General features: G+C 50.0%; 1 protein-coding gene across 1 annotated transcript; it reads right to left on the reverse strand.

Annotated features, from left to right (window-relative positions):
* Nucleotides 1-13,883: 13,883 nt before the first annotated feature.
* On the reverse strand, nt 13,884-16,141 carry LOC102456263 (mucosal pentraxin-like). Its single transcript, XM_089772607.1, has 2 exons — nt 16,058-16,141; nt 13,884-14,695 (listed from the first exon to the last, which is right to left on the reverse strand). Exons 1-2 carry the CDS (start codon nt 16,119-16,121, stop codon nt 14,082-14,084), a joined length of 678 nt encoding a protein of 225 aa, XP_089628733.1. The 5' UTR covers nt 16,122-16,141; the 3' UTR covers nt 13,884-14,081.
* Between the last annotated feature and the right edge of the window lie 3,098 nt (nt 16,142-19,239).

Below are 19,239 nucleotides of genomic sequence, written 5' to 3' on the forward strand. Positions count from 1 at the left end.
TCCCCTGGTGGTCTCTGTGTGGGGCGCTGCATGCTGGGTGGAGGCAGGGGAGGGGTTTGCTCCTACTACTCCCATGGAACCGCGGCGTTTCTTGTGAGCATGTCCAGAGCTGCACAGAGGTGAGGGGGGCTGGGGAGCTGCTGGGGCAGACCACGTGCTGCTGGCTCTAGGGGTTGTGACTGCATGAGAGGCGGCCCCCACCCTGCGTGGGATTCACTGTGGATGCAGAGGCCATGGGTCCAGGGCAGCCGGGTGCAGTCTGGTCCTGCTGGGCACTCCAGTGCTGCAGGCCCAGCTGTGGGAGGATCGGCTGCTGCATGACAGCTTTCCCAGCCCGCGACCAAGCTTCTCCAAGGCCAGCACAAGACTGGGAGCCTCAAGCCAGATGGGAGGGGCACTTCCCACCTGGCACCCAGCGTCATCCCCTCCCGCAAGTCACACCTGCTGCTAAGGCCGGGAAGGACTTGCCATGGGAGAGGAGTGACTGGAAAGCAGCCAGGGTGTCCTCCCTCTACTGTGCAGGGTGGAGGGGGAGGCTGTGAGAGGGTTCTATGCCACTCTCTTTGCCCCAAAGCCCCCACATCAGACATCATAGCCTGGATGCCACCGTGCTTCACGCAGCTGTCCGGGGCGGGAGCAGAGAGAGGCTGTGCCAGCTGCTGAGCCCAGGAGCGAAACTACTGCGGTGGTGGTGGGGGGGGGGGTCTCAGACATCCACCCACCACAGAACTGGCTCAAGTCCCCACCCTGTAACCTGGGGAATTCACACACCATCCCTGGGTGCCTCTTTCTTCCCCACTCACAGCACAGGGTCTGAGCGTAGATAAGAAACATTGAATAGAAGGGAGGGCAGTAACTTGGCATTCATTTGGGGAAACACCACAAACAGGGTTCAGAAACATTAAACCACGAGGAAAGAGCCCCTCCTCAAGTAGGTTGGGCTGTGTCCTTTTCTGCTCAGGTTCTGATGTCCAGCAGTGTCATTGTCCCCGTCCCGTGCCCAACCCTTCTCTGCACCCCACTCACAGTCGCTGCACTTGGTCAGGGCCGACCCAGAGTTCAGAGATGCAGCCGCAGAGTTTGCCTCCCCACTCAGGATGGGAGGTGAAGAGGCACCTTACCTGTTCTGCTGGTCACTCGCCATCTGCCTGCTCACTGTTCTCCGCTGCTGCCCTCCTGGCCATTCATCTCCTCTCTTCCCTGCTGGCCATTCATCTCCCCTCTTCCCCGCCTCCTTGCTGACTGCTCATCGTACCACCACTGCTCTGTTGATCACTTGTCACAGCTCTCCATCAGCTGGCAGCTCACTGCTTCCGCCTGCTTGTGGTGGATTTGGCTTAGGGCAAAAACCCTGATGATTTCAGCTCTCAGTAGTTCCAACTCTTGGCCCAAAGCACAGCCCAGCCGCAAGAAATTCCAGCATCCGCTGGAGTAAATTTAAAAGAACAAAAGAGACTCCTTAGGGAACCTATTCTAGCTCTACTGTTGAGTCACTGGGGAGAAAGAGGCTGAGCCAGTCTTAAAGCTCATGGCTGGCGGGCATATATCCTGCTGATTGACAGACATGTCCTTCCCACTTAACCTCACAGAACATTGGCCGTGGAGCCCTTGTCCATCCCAGGTCCTTTAAACTGACCGTGTCTCTCTGCTGGTGAACTGGGTTAAACACCGTTTGTCTTTGCTGCATTCCCACAATCATCGCAAGCCTTGGTGACCGTATTTCACAATTCCCACGTTCAGTATTGACATCATCTGTGACCCCACAATAGCCAAACATGAGAATGGGCAAAATGCCCCTGCCTCAGTTGACTGTCTAGCAAAGCGAGGTAAACTGGAGCGAACTATTTACATGCACACACCCAGAGAGTCTCATTCTTTAAACTGAGCGTGTCTCTCTCTTTGAGCCAGGCTAAGCACCACGTCTCTTTTTCATAGTCCCGCGATAATTACAGACATTGCAATTGGTATTAACACAATTTGCAAGCCCACACCACCAAGCTGATTACAATGAGCAAAACACGGCTCTGTCAAGTGAATATTTAACAATCCTAAGCAAAGCAGGAGCAAACAGTAATTACATACAACGAATAGTCATGTGGCACCTTATAGACACACTCAGGGTCTCTCCCCACTTCCAGCTCCCTGTAAGGGGCACATTCTTTCAGATCCTGCTTATGCACAGAAACATTCATAGCTGGAAGAGCTGAGACTGGTGGCCTTCACAGGTAGCTCTAGGCCAGTGCATTAGAGGGGCCTTTTGCTGTGTTTTTTTCTCAGATGCAGGAAGGCATGTAGAGCTGCCTGGCTGCACCATGCAAAGCATCTGGCAGGTCTGAAAAGAGTTTGGGCTGCTTTTCCCCTCTGGGAACCCTCCTGGCCTTTGCCCAATGGTGCCCCTGGAAACTATGGCCTCTCCAGCTCTCTGCCTTCGCTTTGCTCTGTGCAGGGAGTTGAGTCTTGGGAGCTAGAGGTGGCAAGTCACTTTCTAGTTGGAAGTATCCTCCTTTGTCTGTGGTCTGTTTGCTGTGCGCTGGCTGGATTGACGTTTATAGTCTGCTCTCTTTGGGGGCTGTGTGTGGAGCCAGGCGGCCTGCTAGGCAAAGCTGAGAGCTTCCCACGTCCTCTGACCCCTCATCCTTTTAGGGTCCCTTAACGAGGGGGAGGGGCCACTCTGGGAGAACAAAGGTTGAAAAAGCCAGCTCCTAAGTGACCACAGGCGCTAGTGACAAGGGATGTTTTGCCAGGGAGTTTAGAAAAGGAATGTGGGAACCAGAAACAGCCGATTAACAATCTCAGGTCAATTAACACCCCCCCCCCTCCAAAAACACCCCAGCCAGCCTGCAGGAGGAGAAGGAATGCAGGTGAAAGTCCAAGAATGGGGGAAGGGGGAAGTTCAGTTTATTGCTTTGAATGCAGCATGTAGATTACCTGCCTTGTGGGCCGGTGGGGTGTGTGTGTGCATTCGGTGCAAGGAGCTCACAGCCTGCAGAGACCATACGGGACCTGAGACAGAGCGGCTGAACTGGAGAAGCAAAAGGAGACAGAGATACAGACAGGAGGCTTTCTGGGCACAAAAGAGCAGTTCCATGCCCAGCCTGACAGCACCTGTGCTGCTAAGGAGGGTGAAAATCTTGGAAGGAGAACATGAGGCTGGAGCAGAAAGAAACAATCTCATAGTTGGGACCTTCCTTCCAGATGATGCCGTGGTGTCCTCTTGTACCTCTGCAGAGGTGCATAGCCCAGTTATTAGGAAGAGACAGGCAACAGTGATGGGGGACTCAGTTAATTAGAAATACAGATTGTGGGTTTGTGATAACCAGGAAAACTCCAGGGTGAATTGCTTGTTGGGTGTGAAGGTTGCGGATCTCACAAACCATCTAGACCAGAGGTTCCCAAACTTTTCTTATTGCACCCTCCCCTTCCAGACTTACCGGCTGCCCATGTATCTGTACCAGAATGCAGGTTTTATATGGCAACCCTTCAGTGCCCAAACAGGGTACAAATTATAATACACATAAACCCATGTAATATAAAGGTCTATAGTAGTAATATATATCATTTACAGGTTCAGTTTTAATGATCGCTTGTATTTAACCAATGTAAAGAATGGCTGAGTACCTCTCACCAGTAATGTGATGGATGAGGTTGGCTGAGCACAAGCACACGTCTGAAGCGCCTGGGGATAGTTTGAGGCATACGTTGTTTTCTATCCTGGAGCACTGATGTGACTTTGATTTCATTCCAGCGAGTGATGAAAATCCACTTTCACACACATCAGGGGTAGCAAACAGCACCAAAGACTTGGCCAGTCTCACAATTCGGGGAACTCAGCTAACATCTGGATCCAAAAGCCAGCCACTTGCCTTTGCTGGGACTCATACCAGGAGTTCACAGCCATTGAGGTGTCCGGGAGATTTTCTGGTTCTTTTATTGACAAATTTTGCAGCTTGGGTATTGCAGAAAACATTGCGAAAGGGTAGGGAACCCACATGGTTGCATGTCCTATTGAGGGAGAAAGTACTCTCAAAATTGCCTCACCAGTTCAGTGCAATGCTGCTTGGTGTCACCTTTAACACTGCCCTGAAACTGTAGTTCATTTGTTGTCAGGAATTCACGCCTGTTTGGGGACACATCAGTGTTGTTTTCCTCTATGCAGCGAGCCCAGAATGTCAGCTTTTTTCATCATTTGTCCTGGACATTGAAGACGGTTGCATTCAGCCCTTGACGTCCTCGATTTGATTCTTTCAGGAGAGAGAATGTATCTGACAAGCCGCCCAGCCGTGAGAGGCCGTGTCATGCAGACAGCGAGAGAGTGGGCATGGGTGGTCTCTAAAGAGTATCTTGACCTGCGTGAAGTTCAAAGAAACATGCCCTGTCACAGCCGTCAAACCATTGTGTGGAGCTGCAGATTGGCAAGATAGCTTCCCAGCTCATTCCATAGAGTGGGAAAAAGGTCTGGAATTCAAGGGTCAAACTTTCATAACATTTGACTTCTTTGTAACAACCAGCACTTCTTCAAGTTGGTGGGCCTGCTTTGGTCAGCAAACAGCATTTCCCTACGTCGCATTGGGAGCAACTGTTCTGATACGTCTCACTGCTCCACTGAACCTCCAGTCACTGGCTTTGCTCCACCAGTGTAGATGCCAATACGCCAAGACCAGATAAGACGTTGATTTATGACTCTTGTCAAGCAACTGGAAAAATCTCCTCAGCTGTTGTTCTGGTGGGGCGGTGACTGGCATATCCACCAGAAGGTGGTCGAGGATCCACCCGGCTGCGGAGCGAAGTCCTCACTGCTGGTGGCAGGGTTCACTAATTGAGTTAGGACATCATTGGCCGCCTCATCCATTCAGTGTGACACTGCAATATTGGAGAATGGCACCAACCGAGTGAATTTTGAGGCCTTCTTTCCAAGCCCAGCACTGGCCATAACTGAGGCCACACATGGTCCCAGCTGCTACGGTTTTCCTGACTTCACCACTTTGCGACTCACTCGTGATGCTTCAAGGGCCTTATGATTGTCATCAGGAGCAGCAGGATGCCTAATTTTCTTGCTCTCCATCAGCTGCACCTATGTCCGCTTGAAATATACCGGTGGTTTTTCCTTGTCCGTGTTTTGTTTCCAAGTGTCTGCATAGAAGAGATGGTTTTATTTGACAAGACTTCACCACACAGCACACACGGCCATGAGGGTACTCTCAGTCTCCAGCCCAAGTAAAACCCATTTCCATGGGCTTTTCATCTCTTTGTCAGAGATCCTGTTTTGTCCCTGATGTCAACGTTTCGCTTCACAGGCTGAGATCCGCCAGTTGAATCAGTAGTTGTCTCAATGAGTAATTTCAGCAAGTGCATTGATACTGGGAGGACAAATTTTATCCCTTTGCTTGTCATCACTGGTACTTTGTGTGTTCTTCTTAACACTACCTGTCTCTAGCTGTCTGCCCATATTTCACTGCTACATGCAGATACGATACAATGTGTACCACAAAAACAACCCCAACCTTCTGCACTCAGCTAGACTCAACAGTTGCTGGGCAACTGAACCCACGCTGTATTGTGATTGGAGGTGAGGGCTCTGTACATCAGTGTCTCTGTGTATGTGCGTTCTCATTGGTACATCTTGAAGTAAATGACCCACCATATTTTATATAACAAATTCCCATGGAGTGTTTCATCTGAGTAGCTTATGAAAATGCAATAAAGAAAATAATAAAAAACCACCCATGATGGATAGGAGGAGTGCTGGGCAGCATTTGGTGTCTAGAGGGTTAAATTCAGGTAACGAGCGGGTGTTGGCAGGGAGTCAGGGGGGCCAATGGGAGAGAGTCGTGAAGTTTGAATTGAAAATGTGTACCTGTTTGCTGTTTTCTTTGCGGGAGTTTTAAGCTAGGAGCTGAGGGAACAAGATGGATTGAACCAGGCAGAACTGCCATGCCTAAAAGGAATACCAGGCATGGAAATTGACTGGACCTTGAAGCATGGATTGTGAGTTGACAGGAAATTGTCTATTTAGTTGTGATCAGGTCATTTTCTTTGTTTTGTTGTTTGATTAATATTCTTTGTGCTGACTCCAAGTGCCCCTCCCCCCATACACTGTATTAGAGATGTAGCCCAGAGAAACAATTTTTTTCTGTGTTTTAATCTGTTGTTTTCTCAGCTGCTCTGTAACACCTAGCAACCAAGTATGCTTTATCAAGTATATCTTTTTGCTTTGTTAATGAAATCACCTTTTTTAAGACAATGATTTGATTCTTGTATCCTGGCAGGTCATAGGAGGGCAGTGTGTGTGTGCCTAAGACTGAGAGGTTGCAGTTTATTTTCTCTTTTTTTCTCTTTTGTGGTAAAAGAGCTTGGGGGTAACCCTTTGGAAGAAGTTCAAGTGCTTCTTCCTGAGTCTAAGAAGAAGTGGTTTTTTACATTTGATGATGGCAGCCTATTTCCCAAGGCCAGGGAATCGGTGATGTTGGGGAGCGTTTTCAGCAGAAGCCTAATGAGACAAAGGATTTTTAAAGTCTCTTGCTGCCTCCCACCTTCTGCACTCAGAGTGCCACAGTGGGGGATGGCCTTGACAGCACCATTGCACAATTTCTCCTGCATGTCCCCTAGAGATGTCTTGTGTGCCCCCCAAAGGTATAGGTACCATCATTTGGGACCCCTGACCTGGAGAGTGCTGGGAGGAGCCAGAAGCTGTGACACATGTAAGTACCACTGACATAGGAATAGGTAGGATAGAGGTTGTAGAAGCCAAATATAGGCTGCTAGGTAATGGATTACAGTCTATGAACTCCCTTGGGCCATTCTCTGAAATGCTTCCAGTTCCCCATGTTGGGCAAGTTTGAGGCAGAACTTCAGGGTCTTAATGCACGGATGGTGTAGGGAGGAGGGTTTTAGGTTTAGTAAGAACCAGGGAGCCTTTTGCAAAAGGGGAATCTATGCAGGGCTCCACCTAACCCAAAGCAGAAGCAATTTGCTGGCATGGAAAACTAAAAAGGTTATTGAGGGGTTTTAAATTAAGTGCTGGGGGGAAAGTCGCCAGGTGTGCAGGAGCAGACAGCTTGGCCACAGACCGCCCTCCCTTAAGCATGAGTGTATTAAATAGTATTTGTATGTTCGAGGGTATTCAAAGGTGTTCATATTTTAGCAAACAGCAGAGAATAGAAGTTGATAAAGAACAGGTAGGAAACAAAGAGAAAGAGCCAAACGAGAGTCCCAATCAGTAACGTCACATGAAGGAAGACAACTGAACATTGATAAATGGGGTAAGCATTTGAATACAAATGCTAGAAATCTAATTAGTAAGATGGGGGAGCCTGAGTGCCTAATATCAAATGAGGATGCTGATATAATAGGTGGAATGCAAATAATTAGTAGGACCCAGTCAAACCAAGCTGGAAGGACAGAGTCGGGTGGGCTGGTAGGGGAGTGGCATTATATATGGAAGAAAGCAAAGAATCAAATTCAAATGGGGTGGGGGAGCTCCCATCTTGCCGCCATCAGATCAGGTAAAGTGGCCCACCTGCTCCAAACCCCTCCCCTCCCAGCCTTTGGCCGCTGTGCCGGATGGGGACAAAGGGGAGTTCTACCATCCACCAGATCCACTGTTGTGGCCCCCGTAAAACCACCCCCAGGGCTGGGCAGCACAGCACTGGCCTCCCTAAGGAGTCGCCTGAAGGGTCAGACATGCTGGTCAGATGTGGGGGCCAGATAGCCCTCCCCATCAGGAGCCACTGGCCGGGGGACCGGGGTTGGACAACACAGCCATTGCCGCCTGGGAGGACCTGTTGTCCTCCCTGGGGGGAGCTGGCAGCTGGAGCCAGACAGCCCAGGCCTGCCTCCCTAGGAGGAGCCACCAGAGGTGGAGGGAAGACAGGCTGACTGGTCGGGGGCCAGACAATCTTCCATCCAGGAACTGCCAGCTGATGGGGGCTGGGCAGTGCAGCCCCATCCCCATGAGATAGCCACTCCCCGACCCCCCAGAGGAGTCACAACTAGAGCAGCACCACTCTCATTTCCCTGAATTCTGCACCTTCCACCATCCTGTCCTTAGCACCTCCCTCTCCCCCCCACTTCTCAGCCCCCTGCTCTGACTGCTGCATCCCCATCCACTGCCCTCAGCCATCACAAGGACCTAGGCAATGCCAGGTAAATCCTCTAGTAACTAATAATTGGTAAAAAGTTAACAATATATACTTACTATTCTGAGCTTACTGCTCTTTACAAGTGTCTGCCTCATCCTTTTCTTGTTTCCTCCACAGCGGGATGCTTCTCGGGGACTGTGTTTGCCAGATGAAGCGATTTTTTGAAGGATCTGCTTGTTTTTCAGCAACTTGTCATGAAAACGCAGCACAGTCTAGGGCAAAATTCACTCTTGCAAACAAAATAGCCTTCATGGGGAAAAGCACGGCGACATGATTTTTCAAGTGACCAAACTGCATTAATTACTTAAAAGACACATTAAATACAGGCTGTGGCAAAAAACAAACTCAACAGCCTTTGCCATATCTGAGTATTCTACTGCCTTATTGCCCATCTTTTGAAAAACATTCCTCCCCCTTTCAGAAATGGGGGTTTTCTGAGTCTTGCAGACAGATGTGACAGGAAATTGTAGGTTTTCCATCTGACCATTCATCAAAAAGATGATTTTGATCTATCAAACATCGAGTGGGAATTCTCGTGTGGCAAAGGCAAGAATGTTTTGTATTATACCCCACACTAGCATGCTTCTCAACAGGGCCCACTCAAGTGTTTCTGTGCATTCAAAGGCAGGTTTCCAGGGTTCCAACTGCTTCAGAGATGTTGAATAACAATTCTCAACTGCCTTGTAAAATTCCTGTTTAATTTCCCCACCCTCGACCAAAGACTGCAGCAGAGTCTCGGTGTGTGATGTGACTAATCTTTCTCTGAGCTTTGTGCTAAATTATTTTGAAGGTACGAATATGCAGTGCAACTTCTGTCACCGATGGGTTGTTTTTCTTGATTGCCTCTACCATCTTCAGAAAGGTGGCTGTTTGCTTACTAGCAAAAGTAAACCCCAGTTTTGTGCAAGGGTCACTTTCTTGAACAGTTTTGGGCATGTGTCTTGAGTGAGAAAATATGCCTTGTGCCCATAAAAAATCAACAAAATTCTGTCTAGTTCTAGAAGGGAATCGTGAGCTGCTCATCTTTACCAATTTAAAATACCCAAGGCCAACAAATTGGCAGAAGTCTTTCAACTCTTCAACTGGAACAGTGTAAAGTATTTATAAGCTTTCATGGCAAATCAAATGGAAGACACTCAGCTGCTGTTTGCAGGCAGTTCTGAGCGATGTAAGTACCACAACCAAAACCAAAGTTCTCTTTCCTGAGTTTGACTTGCAGTTTTTGCCTTATGTCATTTTCCCAGCACACTTAGCCCAAAGTCCAACAAGCTTTTCACTAAGAGAAGGGTTCTCAATTACTTACTATAGAAATCCTCACTGTGCATCAGAAGTTTCCCATGGTAGAGAAGAAAACTCATTAATGTTTGTGTTACCCCATCAGAGAGAGCAGCTAGGGACTGTGTGTGGCCAAGGGGTAGCTCAGGGTGCAGGGAGAGGGGAGCTAGGGGCTATGTGCAGACAGGAGGATGCCTCAGGGTTCAGAGAAGGGGGCTGTTTTCCAGGAGAGCTTTTGGTCCCTCTGTTCCCCGAGGGCTCTGCCAGCCATGGAGCTGGATTTCCCACCCCTGCAGCTCTTACTGGCTGTGTGAACAAAGGGGTCTGGGAGCTGAGGGGCAGCTTCAACCCCCTGCACCAGCATCAGTGGCAGGAGAGGAGGGAGCAGCGCTGTTGCCTCTGCCATGGCACCAGCCAGAGGAGCAGCTGCCCTGCCCTGCCTTGCTCCGGCTTCCCTTGTCCAAGCTGGCCAGTTGGTGGGGAGAGAGGAGGTGTGGGTCTGGCCTGAGGATTGCCCTGCACTTCCACTGAAGTTTGGGAGGGCAACATCCCCAGTGCTCCCCCCCCACCCCTAGCTCTGCCCATGGGCTTGGGGGATTCTGCTGCATGGGGAGCTCCAGGGGATCCAGGGTTCAGCGCTGCTGCTCTAAGCTTCAGTTCGGGGTGGGGGTCGGGGCATAAGCCCCTCAGCTCCTGCTTTCAGCCCTGCAGGGGTTGCCAGGGCTTGTGGCTTCAGCCCCTGTGGGAGGCGGAGCAGGGGAGTGGGGCTTCAGCTGGGGGGAGAGGCGCTGAGGATCAGGGCTTCAGCCTGTGTGGTCCTGGAAATTCAGGGAGCACCGGACGGATCAGGGCTTCAGCCTGAGCGCACTGGGAATTCAGTGTGGGAAGAGCCACCAAGTATCAAGGTTTCAGCCCCACAGCATATGCTGGGTTTGGTGGCTTCAGTCCCACAGCCTGAACGTGCTGGCAGACAACCCCCCAGGGAACCCCGCTTTAGGGTGCCCATGAGAGGGGTGACACACCCCTCACTCACCCCCCCTTACCCCACTATCACACACAGGCTGCCTCTCCTCCCATTGGCTGCCTGTCTTTCTGCCACTGCACCCTGCCTGAGCGCCACCTAATGGCTACAAGCAGGAGGCTGCTGCGGCTGCACTGACCATGACTGACCAGCAGGGGGAGCGCCAGAACTGGAAATAATGTATAATTCACACATTAAAAAAAAAAAAAAAAAAAAAAAAATAAAAAAGTCGGGACACCTGCCAGAGGGCTTCAAAATGGGACTCTCCCATTAAAAACAGGACGGAGTATATGAGATCTATATATCATAGAATCAGCAAAGCATAAGCTTTCATTAGACACCTCACTTAGCCCACCTTGCACAGAATTTGGAGCAAGCACACCACAGAGGGTGCCACAATGACCTGCCTGTTCCTATCAAAATCCAATAATGTCACAGGCAGGAAGGAACGGCAGCACGCGGAGCCACTTCCCTCCACCCTGCCAGGCAGGGCGGGCTTGGGACACCGCAAAGCCCCTTTCTTAATCTAGCCCTGCTGCTAGGATCGGAGGTGTGCATCTCTCCCCTGGAAGGGCAACTCCCTGCTGCGGCCGGAGGAGCACTGAAGATTTTCCTTAACCAAGTCAGCAGACAACAAGTGGTGCCAGGAGTGGGGAAAAGATGGCAGCACAACTCCCAGTCTCTGGGAGGAACTCCGAAGGACAGTGCCCCCATCCCAGTCACTGAGACCCATAACCACACTGCTGTGTAAATGTGCCATGGGAAGAATAAGCAGGAGCAAAATCCAAACGTTTTTGTCCTTGGACTTTGGGGTACAAAAGGCCAAAGTTTGAGATTCCCAAGGCCAGGTTTAGCTAAGTGATTGCCAAGGTAGTGGATTAGTATCAAGGGGGACCAGAACCCATCTCTGATTGGACCTGAGGATGGGACACTGATGGCTGGCCACACCCCTTTGGTCATTTCTTTGGGGAGCCCTTTGCCAAAACTCGCCTCTGCCTTGTGCAAGCCATTTGCCTCTGGACTTTAGGGAGCCTTTTCCCTTCACCCAGGGCAGGGGTGAACAATTTAGGAAGCAGGGAGAGCACAGCAAGGGTCCAGAGAGGACATCAGACCATGGCCACCAGGACTGCTGGGGCCTCAGCAACCTCTAGGCTCCAATCTGAGAATGCTGCTGCTCCCTTCCCGGATGTCTCATTTCTGACAATCTCTGGTTGCCTCTGTCAGCCTCTTCTGCTTAGCCAATGAATGCCAACCTCAATCATCTTTGCAACTGGTTGCATCTGTTGCACGCAGTAGGGAGCTAGGAGTGTGGGGAGGGCTCAGTCCTGGGGTAGAGGATTGGGTGCGGGCAATCTTACCTGGGCAGCTCCTGTTTGGTGTGTGTGTGTGTGTGTGTGTGGGTGTGTGTGTGGGGGGGAGGAGAAACAGGGGGCTCAGGATGGACCAGGAGATTGCAGTGTGGGCAATCTTACCTGGGCAGCTCCTGCTTGGTGGGGGGGAGGGGGAACAGGTGGTTCTGCAGCTTGACTGGTGGGATGTTCACTTTCATGGCCAAGCACAGAATGTCAGTACAGACAGACTCCCGTTGTACAATGGGGGTGCCCAGGCAAACTGAGCTTCCTAAGGCAGATTCCAGGAGGATCCATTCTGTCCTGATTCTCAATCCATGAGAGAGACGTCAGATTCGCACACTACTTAGTCTGTCTGTGGTTAGACGGGGTGTGTGTATCTATCTAGGAGCTGTGGGAACTGGGACTTTTGTATCTTTGTTGGTAACTTTAATACAATTGATAAAAAACAACAGAGCTTGTTCTTGTGATGGTCGATGTGACTTGCCTGTGGCTCCATGTGTCCCTATGGGCTCTAGATCTAAGGCAAACAGAGAGAACTTTGTTGACCTTGAGACTGTATGGGCCCAAGCCAATTCCGCGACGATGTCCTACACTAGTTGGCTTCAAATAAAGGCAAAGGCTACCAAGCAGTGTGTGAAGGGAAAGGGACTAACTTGGGCCTGGATTGTAGCCAGACTGCAGCAGGGTATCCAGAGCCAACCACGTTTTCCTTCCATCATGTTCGCTTCCATGAGCCGTAACTACCAATAACGGCAACAGAATTCTAGGTGTGACAGGCTTCAAAATGGGAATTTGGAGGCCAAGGGACTTGACATGACACTAATCTAAGGGATTTTATGGAGAGAAAGGAGGCATTCCTGGCACAGGCTAGGTGTGGCACGCTGTACCTCTGCATAGCACCCTGGAGCCCCAACATTCACCTTTGTCGTAGAGTCATGGTCTATTTCATACAAAGCCTGCCCTGTAAAATAGCATAGGAAAGGTCATGAGCTGCTAAAACCCATTGGACAGTCCAAGTATGAGTGTGTGTTTGAAGTTATGGCTGTGTGCTGTGTGGTTGTTCCTGAAAGACCTTTTAAGCTTGACAGTCTCTACTACTAAGGCATGACCACTGCATGTGGCGCATCACCTGCTGTCGTACTGAGTGAGAACAGTGCCCATTGGAGGTTGCAGCTTGTGCATTGTGAGTGACAACTTGAGCTGAAGAGCTAAGGGGCACAGAAGAACCCTGCTTCCAAGTTGTACCCATGTGTCCCCTCTCGCTGTGGAATGGGAACCATGTTATTCCAGTCAGTGTGTTTGATATTGAACGGGATCCTCTTGGCTGTTTCTCCCAAGGAAGAGCTGACTCCTGTGAACGTGAGGAGCCTAGAACTCTCAGGGTATGTCTAGACTACATGGTTCCGTCGACGGTGCCATGTAGATGAACTTTCCCTTGTCGACCACAGAGCGTTCAGACTACCACGCTGTGCCGCCAAACAGCTGATCGGCACAGCGCGGTGGCCATTTTGATGTAAATGAAGTGACAATTATTTAAATCACCGCTTCATTTCCCTATGTCTAGAAAGCTCATTTACATGGCTGTACTCTAGACATACTCTGAGAGCCCATAGACAGAACGGGACACAAGCCGAGTTCCCTTTCTTAGACTGCATCCACTGGGTTGGGCTGGGATTCTCACTACACCTCAGGCTGCAGGGAAGCAAATCAGTTCATTTATTGGGATACAAAGTCAGACCAGGCTTTGGACAGAGGGAAATACCCAAATGACACAAGCATCAGAGGGGAGGAGTCACAAGAATAGAGGTTAACACTAGGGGTACGTCTAGACTACCGCGTTTTGTCGACGGAAGTTTTGTCGACAGATACTGTCGACAAAACTTCCGTCAACAAAGAGCATCCAGACACATTGAGTTCTGTCGACAAAGCAAGCTGCTTTGTCGACAGAACTCCGTAGTCTGGACGCAACGTTACAGGCAATAACACCTTCTGTCGACAGAGTTCTGTCGACAGAAGGTGTTATGCCTCGTAAAATGAGGTTTACCAGCGTCGACAAAACTGCTGAGTTCTGTCGACGTTATGTCGACAGAACTCAGCGGTAGTGTAGACGCTGGTATAGTTTTGTCGACAAAAGTCCACTTTTGTCGACAAAACTAGGTAGTCTAGACACACCCTAGTTTTGCACAGAAGCCACAGAACTATGTGCATCGCTAATCTCTGCCATGCTCACATGGGGTGTAGAGTTAGATGGTCAGACCCCGGTTTCCAAGGCCAGGCTCCATTTCAATAGGGCCCTTATCTCAGCAGGGGTTTCAATACCACATAGCCCTTTATCTGATACTGCAAATCATCACAGCTCAGGTCAGAGTGGGGCAACTGTGAATCAGCGCTGGCAGCCCGCACAGCATCCCTCGCGGTGACCAGGTCCCACATATTCACTTTAGTAAGTTCCCCTACAAATGACTGCTTGGCATCAAACCCACCCCCAACAGAGTCCTGCTCCTGCCCCAGGACAACCAGACCCCGGTTGCTGACAGAGTAGCCTTTCTGCAGCCCCTTCCTAGGTAAGGGATTCCAGTTCACCCAGAGCTCGGCTATGCCGGTGGCAGATTCCCAGCTGGCACAGACGTGCTCCCAGCCTCTGCTTGTGCCTGCGTTTTCTGGGAATGTGAAGACCACCCATTCCCCCCCAACAGTCAGTGAGAGCTCCCCGGGTTTCTCTTTGAAGAGGAGGATCTCGTTTTCTTGGGCCCTGCTTGCATAGGAGAAGAGGCTGTAGGGCCGGGTCAGATCTGTGAAATATCTGAGACACACGGTGAAGTTCTGTAGAGGACGGTTGCAATTCATCTCCAGGACAACGTGGGCATCAGCAGATTCCCTGGGGAAAATAAACGCCTGCCCTTCAAGATCTGTGTGGAGACGCAAAAGGCAACAGCTGAGATCTCATCATGCCGACAGGTTCTTATTAATGCAACTTTCTAATGTTCCCCAGTGACTAGTACTCCAGCCCTGGGCCTCGCCCTGCTTCCCAGCCCTGGGACTGTACTCAGCTCTCAGACAGGATTCCCAAATTTCTTATTGCAAAAAACCGAAACACCCTTTCCCTGCCCCACCTCAGTCCTTCTCTGGGTACCCTCCCCTTTTCCAAGGCCCACTCCCATTCACTCCATCCCCCCGCCCACAGCATTGCTCACTCTCCCCCACCTTCACTCATTTTCACCAGGCCTAGGCAGGGGGTTGGGATGGGGGAGGGTGGGAGAGCTCTGGTTGCATGTGGGGTCTCTGGGGTGGGGCTGCAAGAAGGGTTTGGGGCTCAGCAGAGAGTTCCAGGATGGACCTGAAGGTACAGCATGTTGGAGTGGTTGGGGCAAGGGACTGTGGTGAGGGACGGGGTGCGGGCTCCAGGAGGCAGTTTGTGTACTGGACGGGGTCCAGGGCTTGAGCTGAGGGGTTCAGAATGTGGGATGGTTGCAGGCTCTGGGAGGGGGCTCAGGGCTGGGGCAGGCGGCTGAAGAGTAGGAACGGGGCTGGGGTGCAGGCCCCAGAGGTTCTTACCTCAGGTATCTCCCAAGAAGTGGTAGCTTCTCCCCCCTGCTTCTAGGCAGAGGTGCAGCCAGGTGGCTCCCTATGTTGCCCCGGCCTCTGTCAGACCCATTGGCTGTGGGTCCCAGACAATGGAAGCTCCGGAGCTGGGTGGTGTCTGCAGGAGGGAGCAGCACAGCTGAGCCTCTGCCTATGAGCCAGACATGCTGGCGGCTTCCCTGCTGCAGACACCCCATTTAACCGGCCGGTTGGCAGTGTTAGCCGGAGCCACCAGTGTCCTCGGTTACTCGGGTGCCCTGCTGGAAAACTGGATGCCTGGCAGCCCGACCGTCAGGGGAAATCTTTGGGTAGAGCTCTGTCTGGGTTAGGCCTGGGCCCGCACTTATCTGAGCTGCTCTGTGCTGGCCCGCAGCACCAGCTAAAGTCGAGGAGTGCGGCCAGGTCTCCCCTTCCTCACCCTCACAGAACCCTGGGTCAAAGGCCAGGCCTGCCACATGCCAGCGTTGCTTCTCCCCAAAGCCCTGCTGCCACCCCTAGGAACAGCCTGTGCACCGTACCCTGAGGTCTGACTCAACAGGGCTGTAGCTACAGCGAGTGTTTCTGACCAGACGCAGTGTCCTTGGTAGAGTGAGGCAGCCGTTCAGTTACCCCCTGGAGCCCACGCTCAGCTGGGTCGTTCTCTGCCCAGCCAGGGCTTGGCCTCCTGGTGCAGCCGGCGCTGCCCCTACCTGTCTGGGCAACGGCTCCTGAGAGGCCAGTGAAGACGAGGAGCCACAGTTGCAGCTTCACCATGTTTTTCACCTGCAGAGTGACCAGAAAACAGAGAAGGGAGGTAGGAGGCTGCTCTGCCCGATCCTGCGCCCAGGCAATGCCAGTCTGCAGGCACGGGGACCTGATTTATCCCTGAGGGGAGGTGGGAGGAGAAATGTGCTCAGCCAATCATGTCCCGGGGCGGAGTCTGGCATTCCCCTTTGGATCCAGGGCTCATCATGTCACCCCCCGGCAGCTGTTGTTTCCTCCTGTGCAGGGCAGATGTCTGTGCACCCAGCAGTGCCCATTGACAGAGACGCTCCCTGTCACAGGTTGGATCACAGGGCTCCCATTGAAGTTGTTCCGCAGTGTGCTGGTCATGCCACTGAGATTGACTTCCTACCCCGGGGGAAGGGGAACTCCACCACACTGTCCTGTGGGGCCAGATTCTCTGGTCTCCCCAGCTAAGATACAGAGTTATGGTAATGGCCCATCAGGAGAGCAACACACAGTGCTCTTCCAAGTGCTTCAAAATGGATTCCTTGAAGATCCCCTACGTGGTTTTTCTGGGGACGAAGGTGCAGCTGACTGGTTTGTAGTTCCCTGGATTGTCTTTCTTCCTTTTTCAAAAGATGGCACTGCGTTTGCCTTTTTCCAGTCGCCCGGGACCTCCCCCGACCACCTCGAGTTTTCAAAGATAACGGCCAAAGGCTCTGCAATGACATTTGCCAACTCCCTCAGTACCCTTGGAGGCATTAAATCTGGCCTCATGGATTTGTGTATGTCTCACTTTTCTAATAGTTCTTAACCTATTCTTTCTCTACCAAGGGTTGCCCACCTCCTTCCCATACTGTGTTGCCTAGTGCAGTAGTCTGGGAGCTGACCTTGTCTGTCAAGAGAGAGGCAAAAAAAGCATGGAGTACTTCAGCTTTTCCCACATCATCAGCTACTAAGGATGCGTCTACACTGCACCCTTATCTCAAAACAAGCTACACTATTTGCACAATAAGCAAATTGTGTAGATTATTTCAACATTGCTTATTTCAAAATAAATCGCTAGTCTGAAATATCCCTTAATTTTCATGGAAGAAGGTTTACAGAGACGTCAGAATAGCGCACCCATTATTTCAAAAGATATTTAGCAATAACAGGCTTGTTCAAAAGACACAGAATAATTATTTCAGGATACTGGAAGCGTTACGTTCCTCATCCAGTAAGGGGCCCAAAACCTCCCTGATCACCTTCATATTGCTAACAAGCCCATTGAAATCTTTATTGTTACCCTTCATATCCCTTGCTAGCTTCAATTCCAATTGCACTTTATCCTTCCTGATTACACCCCTGCATTCTCAAGCAATATATTTATGCTCCAGCCTAGTCATCTGTCCAAGTTTCCACTTCTTGTAAGCTTCCTTTTTGTGTTTAAGCTCACCAAAGATTTCACTGCTAAACCAAGCTGGTCTCCTACCATATTTGCTTTTCTTACTGAGCATCAGGATGGTTTGTTTCTGTGCCTTTAATAATGCTTCTTTAAAATACTGCCAGCTCTCCTGGTTTCCTTTCCCCCTCATGTTAGCATCTCAGGAGATCCTGCCCATTAGTTCTCTGAGGGAGTCAAAGTCTGCTTTTCTGAAGTCCAGAGTGTGTATTTTCCTGATCTCCTTTCTTCCTTTTGTCAGGCTCCTGAAATCGACCATTTCATGATCACCACTTTCCAGGTTGCTACCCACATCTACTTCCCCTAATTCCTCCCTGTTTGTGAGCAGCAGGTCAAGCTGTGCATGGCCCCATGTCAGTTCTTTCAGTACCTGTACCAGGAAGTTATCCCCAACATTCTCCGAAAACTTCCTGGATTGTCTGTGTACTGCTATATTGGTGCCCCCAACAGATGTTAGGGCAATTAAAGTCCCCTGTGGGAACCAGGGCCCGTGATCTGGAAGCTTCTCTTAGTTGTCTGAAGAAAGCCTTGTCTACCGCATCCATCTGATCTGGTGGTCTATAGCAGACTCCAACCACAATATCACCTCTGTTGCTCCCACCTCTAAGCTTAACCTAAAGACTCTCAACAGACTTTTCTCCCTCTAAATACTGGAGCTCTGAGCAATGATACTGCTCTCTTACATTCATAAGTTCACTCTAGTTATCAATGAAAGAGAAAGATGCACAGCGGTTGGTCCCTCTCAAGTAACAATTATTTACACTGGATTTGATAATAAACAAGTGTTTTCATTAAGCATAAAAAGTGGTATTTAAGTGCTTGCAAGTGAAAACAGACAGATAAAGTAAGTTACAAGGATGTTTAAATTAAGGTACGCAACTCCAGTTGTTGTTAAATTTACAGACTAACACAGCTATCCCTCTGAAACTCCAGCTAGGTTAATTTGGTGCCTTAATTCAAACTTTGGTGCCATCTCCACAGAGGGAAGTTGACGGGAGCAAACACTTCTGTCGGTTTCCCTTATTCCTCATGATTTGTGAAGCACCAGCATTGACGGGGGTATTCTTAGTATTTGATTTACCAGGTCTTTACTAGACTCGCTAAATCGAACTGTGGAAGATCGACCACCTAAGGCAAAATAAACAAAACATGCCAATTAAACCTAATACACCAAGGGTATGTCTACACTTGCACCCTCTTTCGAGAGAAGGATGCAAATGTAGACATTCAAAATTGTAAATAAAGATGGGATTTAAATATACCATGCTTCATTTGCATATTCCCAGACAGGCGCTATTTTGAAATACTTTATTTCAAAATAAAAATCACTGTTTAGAGAAAACTCTTCTTCCAAAATAACCCCTATTCCTCATACAACGAGGTTTATTGGTTATTTTGGAAGAAGGGTTTTCTCCTGAAATAACCACATCTAAATAGCGTTTTTTATTTTGAAATTAAGTATTTCGAAATAGTGCCCATCTGAAATTATGCAAATGAAGCACGGGATATTTAAATTCAGGCTTCATTTACAATTTCGAATGTCTGCATTTGCATCCTTCTCTTGAAAGAGGGTGCAAGTGTAGACATACCCCAAGAGGGGCTGTTCCATATGTATTTCTCACCCCTCTGCTTGTTCCAGATAAATTCCTTCAAGTCATAATCTTTTCTCTGGCCTGGATCTAACAGCTCCTTGAGTATTCTCCTGGAGTGGGTTGGCAGTTT

Source organism: Pelodiscus sinensis, chromosome 22, assembly GCF_052426305.1.
Source record: "Pelodiscus sinensis isolate ZL-2025 chromosome 22, ASM5242630v1, whole genome shotgun sequence".
Lineage (NCBI taxonomy): Eukaryota > Metazoa > Chordata > Testudines > Trionychidae > Pelodiscus > Pelodiscus sinensis.